This window comes from Lipotes vexillifer, unplaced genomic scaffold (assembly GCF_000442215.2).
Source record: "Lipotes vexillifer unplaced genomic scaffold, Lipotes_vexillifer_v1.1 scaffold99, whole genome shotgun sequence".
NCBI classification, from domain to species: domain Eukaryota; kingdom Metazoa; phylum Chordata; class Mammalia; order Artiodactyla; family Lipotidae; genus Lipotes; species Lipotes vexillifer.
In genome coordinates, this window is record NW_006793908.1 from 1,090,364 (window position 1) to 1,093,948 (window position 3,585).

Genomic DNA, 3,585 nt, shown 5'->3' on the forward strand with positions numbered 1-3,585 from the left:
GAAATATTTGGGACATACTCATACTAAAATAGTATTCCTCATTGATCCGAAGTTCAAATTTAACTAGATGCCTTGTATCTTATTTGGCAACCCTAGTCCTGGGGAACAGGAATAGCTCCTTTTAAAAGCACCCCTCTATCATCCCTCCCATTCCTGTGCACATCCCAAGGGGGCAGGAGGAAGTCTCGGAGGAAAAGACCTTCTTGTAGACTGTCTGTCACCTCTCAATTTGAGAGAAAAGCAAGAAAAAAAAAGTTCTTTCCTGACCTTTGTTTTCATTTTTAATGTATTATTTTATTGAATGTTATCATTATTAAATTCCTAAAACCGGATATTAGTGGAAAATTACTCCTCTTGAATGATAATCTTGGGCACTTGAGCCATTCCCTCTGCTTACTTCCTGCCAGATACCCCAGTTGGTTTCCCTGGCTTGTCCCTGTTTTGTCCCATTCCCTTTATTTGAGGAGGTTAATAAGTAACCTCTGTGAAAATCCAGCCGGAGGAGCCTTGCCTCAGATGATTTTCACCTCACCTTTTATCTGTCTCCCTGTCCCTGGTCCCTGTGCTCTCTCCCCATCCTCAAGGGACAATGACCCTGGCTCATGGCTACTGGATTCTCCTTCCACCTTCCATGTCATCACAGGCTCCACTTTCCTGTCCGTACGGAGTTTTGGCTGTTTTAACACGTTTCACAGCCAGATGACTCCTCCTCTCTGTTCCCTACTCCCTCCAAAAACAAAAACAAAAACAAAATTTTAGCGGCGCATTGGCTGTTTGGCCCTTGCTGGCCAACACACAGACTTGGTTTAGTTAGATCACAGAATGTGCCCCTTGTCCTGAACTTGATTGTGACGTTAATGATAAGTACACAGGAGGAGCTGGTTTCTAGTTGGAGCTGTTATGTCCTAAAGGCTCTTTTTCCCTTCACTACCAGCGCACCCACTTCGTGTTCTCCCGCTTTCCCAGTTTTCTCCCACCCAGTTATCATTTCCTGGCTACTAGAAGACCAGCGAGAACACCAGTAAACTGTACCCTGGCAACAAATTCTGGATAACCATTTATCTGTACAACAGACCCTTGAAGTCATCTTTCCTTCAATTTTCATGGAACCAAGACTAAAAGTTTTAGGTTTCTGGCCCTGGTATAGGTTTCCAAACATCCGTGGCTCCTCTTTCCCAGAGGGAAGCTGGACTTGGCGACTCCAAGAACAACAGTTCCATAAGGATCCAAAGTGCCCTGCCTCTTCTGATCCTTTTTGGATTTACCTGAGACCAACCATGCCTCAGCTAAAACTCATTCAGCCACTAGAAATAAATGCGCCATGAAGGTTTAGCATCCCTGGGTCGCTGAGGCTCTCCATTAGCCAAATAAAGAGAAAGCAAATAATATATATCCCTTGAATGATTGTCTAACCCAGAGGACCTACTTGCTCTTTTGTTACTCCGCCCTAGAGCCCCTAAATATGCTGGCTTTGAGGGAGAGAGAGATTGCTTTCAGCAAATAAAGAGCCAACTTTTGACTGCTAAATGTCATTTTTCTTGTGACCCTTGAGAAGTCCATAGCTCATTTGGGACTGGTTGGATATCAAAGCAAAAATTGATTTACCAGTACTTGCGACTTGCACTCTAGAATGTGGGTTAGCAATCTGCAGCCATTAGGTCAAATCCAGCCTGCCCGCTGTGTTTTGTAAGTAAAGTTTTGGTGGAACGCAGTTAACACTCATTCATTTACATGTTGCCTGTGGCTGCTTTCGTGCTACAATGCAGAGTTGAGTAAATGCAACAGAGACCATACGGCCCATGAAGCCTAAAGTATTTACTGTCTGGCCCTTTACAGAAGGAGTTTGCCAACCCCTGCTCTGGAAGGATGGTTCTCAGCCCTGGTTGCTTATGAGAGTCACTTGGAGAGCTTTATAAAAATACTGGTATCTGCAAGTCAGGGTAGAACCCAGGCATCGGCGTTTTTTAAAGTGATTCTGATTCGCAGTGAGAGTGGCTGTCAGCACTCCTGAGATGAGAAAGGCACAAAAAAATTGCATCATGCCCCCTCTCCCGTCTTCCTCCCCCCACGAGTGCACACGTATGCTCATACGCACACGTGTGTAACCGCTCACACCCACACCTTGTCTGCTCCCTGCCCTACCCTGGGGTTCCGGGAGTTGCAGCTCTGGAAACCTGCTCCACCAGCCCAATGAGAAATAAGTAACATGTGGGAGAGCCAACGTCAGCCCGGGGCCTGGAGCTGAAACCTGGCTTTGCTAGAATTTCTCCTTTTGACTCACTGAGCATTGGCCACTTTCAGCAGGGTCTGCTGTGCGTGTTCTCCAGAGTTAGGGGTTCTTTCCTGCCTCCACTACCCGCCCTAGCTAGTCCTGCTCCAGAAATGGGGTCCAGCCTGCCCTCCCACTGTTCAGCTCTTACAAGTCAGGTTTAAACTTGGCACAAGGTGAGCCCACGAGAAGTGTGTTTTTTCCAGGCTTATGGCTGTTCTCTGCATATTTCTCGTTTCTGCTCTGGTGACCTTTGCAACTTTTCCACCTCGTGTTTTGCCATCTGACTGCCTTGTCAGGCTCTTCCCGTGAGAGAAGGCTCGGTGGCTTGCAAGGAAGGGGGAGGAAGAGAGATTAAATATCTTTCAGAGGGTTTTTAAAAAATGCTAAATAAACTGCTTTCCCCCAGCACACCGTTCCGGAAGGCAAAAGCCTTATATGCCTGCAAAGCGGAACACGACTCAGAGCTCTCATTCACGGCAGGGACGGTCTTCGATAATGGTGAGTTTCTCAAATAAATCCCTGGAGTTGTCAAAGTTCCTTCCTACCTAAGGAAAATCTCAACAGAACAGGTAAGACTAAAAAGGAGCATGGGGTGGGGTGGGGTGTCTTTTCCCAAAATAACAGAGCAGCGGCAGAGCTTTAGGAGCCACTATCAAAAGAGGACGAGTGAAAAAAAAAAAAAAAAAAGGACAGGTGGGTTTTTAAAAAATGCTAAATAAACTGCTTTCCCCCAGCACACCGTTCCGGAAGGCAAAAGCCTTATATGCCTGCAAAGCGGAACACGACTCAGAGCTCTCATTCACGGCAGGGACGGTCTTCGATAATGGTGAGTTTCTCAAATAAATCCCTGGAGTTGTCAAAGTTCCTTCCTACCTAAGGAAAATCTCAACAGAACAGGTAAGACTAAAAAGGAGCATGGGGTGGGGTGGGGTGTCTTTTCCCAAAATAACAGAGCAGCGGCAGAGCTTTAGGAGCCACTATCAAAAGAGGACGAGTGAAAAAAAAAAAAAAAAGAGGACGAGTGGAATCACCTCCTCACTGTGACAGAGCCAGTGTCATCGAGGTGTCGTGGGCATTAAATGGGATGGTACCTGCACAGGCTTTGAGCATCTGGGGGCTGGACGGAGGGAGGAGACAAAGGAGTGAGAACGGGGATCCTGCAAGTGGTCAGAAGCTCAGGCAGGAGGCTAAAGCCGCAGGGTCTATGCCCAGCCTCGGGTTCGGTGGGATTCACTGTCCACGGCAGGAGAGGCCTGTTTCTGAGACGGTGGGGTGTTGGGTGAGCTCCGGGCAGATAAGCTGTGCTGCATTCC

The 3,585-nt window shown here is 47.2% G+C and overlaps 1 protein-coding gene across 2 annotated transcripts in view; it reads left to right on the forward strand.

Moving 5' to 3' along the window:
* Positions 1-3,585, forward strand: part of ARHGAP26 (Rho GTPase activating protein 26) — a 518,529-nt gene that overhangs the window by 507,084 nt on the left and 7,860 nt on the right. For both annotated transcript variants that reach the window (XM_007466859.1, XM_007466858.1), the window contains exon 22: positions 2,679-2,770. In XM_007466859.1, the coding sequence (XP_007466921.1) occupies positions 2,679-2,770 (92 nt within the window). The remainder of the gene's footprint in view (positions 1-2,678; positions 2,771-3,585) is intronic.